Source organism: Charadrius vociferus, unplaced genomic scaffold, assembly GCF_000708025.1.
Source record: "Charadrius vociferus isolate BGI_N301 unplaced genomic scaffold, ASM70802v2 scaffold1355, whole genome shotgun sequence".
Lineage (NCBI taxonomy): Eukaryota > Metazoa > Chordata > Aves > Charadriiformes > Charadriidae > Charadrius > Charadrius vociferus.
Window position 1 is genome coordinate 1 of NW_009648478.1, and position 1,675 is coordinate 1,675.

At 58.6% G+C, this 1,675-nt stretch overlaps 1 protein-coding gene across 1 annotated transcript; it reads right to left on the reverse strand.

The window, feature by feature from the left end:
* Positions 1 to 236: 236 nt before the first annotated feature.
* LOC104287024 (gamma-secretase subunit Aph-1b-like) lies at positions 237 to 1,559 on the reverse strand. The gene is made up of 2 exons (XM_009885675.1): positions 1,430 to 1,559; positions 237 to 417 (listed from the first exon to the last, which is right to left on the reverse strand). The coding sequence occupies exons 1-2, from the start codon at positions 1,540 to 1,542 to the stop codon at positions 243 to 245; spliced, it is 288 nt and encodes a 95-aa protein (XP_009883977.1). The 5' UTR covers positions 1,543 to 1,559; the 3' UTR covers positions 237 to 242.
* Between the last annotated feature and the right edge of the window lie 116 nt (positions 1,560 to 1,675).

Here is a 1,675-nt window from a genome sequence, read left to right on the forward strand (position 1 = left end):
AGCCACCTCAGCCCTGGGTCCTCCAGACCTTAGGGCTACTCTGTTCTGCCACCCGAGACCCGCTCAAGGTCAACCTACTGATACAGGTACCACTCGCACGCTCCCAGTGAGGACTGAGGCGGCTTAGTGCCACACTCTGCATCCCCCACCCATCCAGGAGCTCCCAGCTGAAATCCAGACCCACTATAGCTGGGAGGGCAGAAGGACCATCCAGCAGCACTGGAGCAGGGTGGGAGATGCCCTTACCTGAGGAGCTTGTAGTAGAGGAAGCGGAAGGCCTCCTGCAGCAGCACAGAGAACATCACCCCAAATATCAAGAGCCCCTTCTGCAACAGCTCATCCTGGGGGTTGCTGGCTTTAACAGTGATAAACCAGATGAGGGCGGAGAGCAGCATTGATGCCAGCCAGAAGAAAGCCCTGCAAGAGAGAGCACACCTGCTGGCACCGGTGCTGTGCCAGGACTGGTGCCAGTACCAGTGCCATGCCTGTGCCCATCAGCACTATGCCCGCACCCCTCTGTGTTGGTACTGGCACTGGCAGCAGTGTCCCAGCCTTACCCATTCTCTTACCAGTACCAACGCCGTTCTGGCACCAGTGCTGGGCAGGTGGTGCCTGTACTGGTGCTGCTGCTGTGCCTGCACTCCTCCTCTTCTGGTAACCAGAACTGGCACCAGTGCCCCTGCCAAGCCCACACCAGTACCAATACCAGCGCTAGGCTCATATCCATGTCAGTACCAGTACCATACCCTACTGGTCCCATGGTGGTTCTGGTACCACTGCCCCTGCTGTGCACATGTCAGTACCACTATTGACTCTGTACTGGTACCAGTGCTCTACTGACCCCATGCTGTTACCAATACCAGTGTCTCTCTCCAGCATGCCCATGCCATGTGGTGACCACAATGGTACCAGTACTGGAGCCCCTGTTGTGAAATGAATGGCATCAGTATGAGTACTGGTGCCCCTGTCACGCCCACAACAGTACCAGTATGAGTGCTAGTGCCCCTGTTGTGCCTGCAATGGTACCAGTACAAGTATAGATACTGATGCCCCTGTCACATTCACAAGGGTAGGAGCACCAGTGCTGGTACTCCTGTCATGCTCACAACACCACCAGTATGAGTACTGGTGTCCCTGTCGTGCCCACGATGGTACCAGTAAGAGAACCAGTACTGGTGCCTCTGTCATGCAAGCAACAGCATCAGTACAAGCACTGGTACCGGTGCCCCTGTCATGCCCACAACGGCACCAGCACTAGTGCCCCCATTGCGCCTCTGCCAGTACCAGTCACGTTCCTGTCACGCCCATGCTGGTACTAGCACCAATACTGGTGCCATACCAGTACCGATACCAGTACCAGTTCCCCCTCCACGCCCACACCGTGCCCCTCCCGCAAGGGTACCAGTACAGGCACCGGTGAGGGACTAACCCAGCGATAAGAATGATGATGCGGAGCGGGTCGCGGGCGATGGTGAAGAGAAAGAGGCCGAGCGCCGGCCCGAAGGCGATGAAGGTGCACCCGAAGAAGATGGCAAGCGTCATGGCAGCAGAGACCAGGACCGAGGAGAGGACCCAGCGGCTCGGCTCTCCCCTCTCCCTCCCTCGCCTTTCCGGGGCCGTCTGACGTCACACGCCGGTAGCGCGCGCCGCCGGAAGGGACGCGCTGGGCGGGGAC

Excerpts from the sequence above, each read along its gene's own strand:
- LOC104287024 (XM_009885675.1), bottom strand. The coding sequence starts at position 1,542 with ATGACGCTTGCCATCTTCTTCGGGTGCACCTTCATCGCCTTCGGGCCG. Across the intron at positions 418-1,429 it reads ATCATCATTCTTATCGCTGG|GGCTTTCTTCTGGCTGGCAT; the intron begins GTTAGTCCCTCA and ends TCTCTCTTGCAG.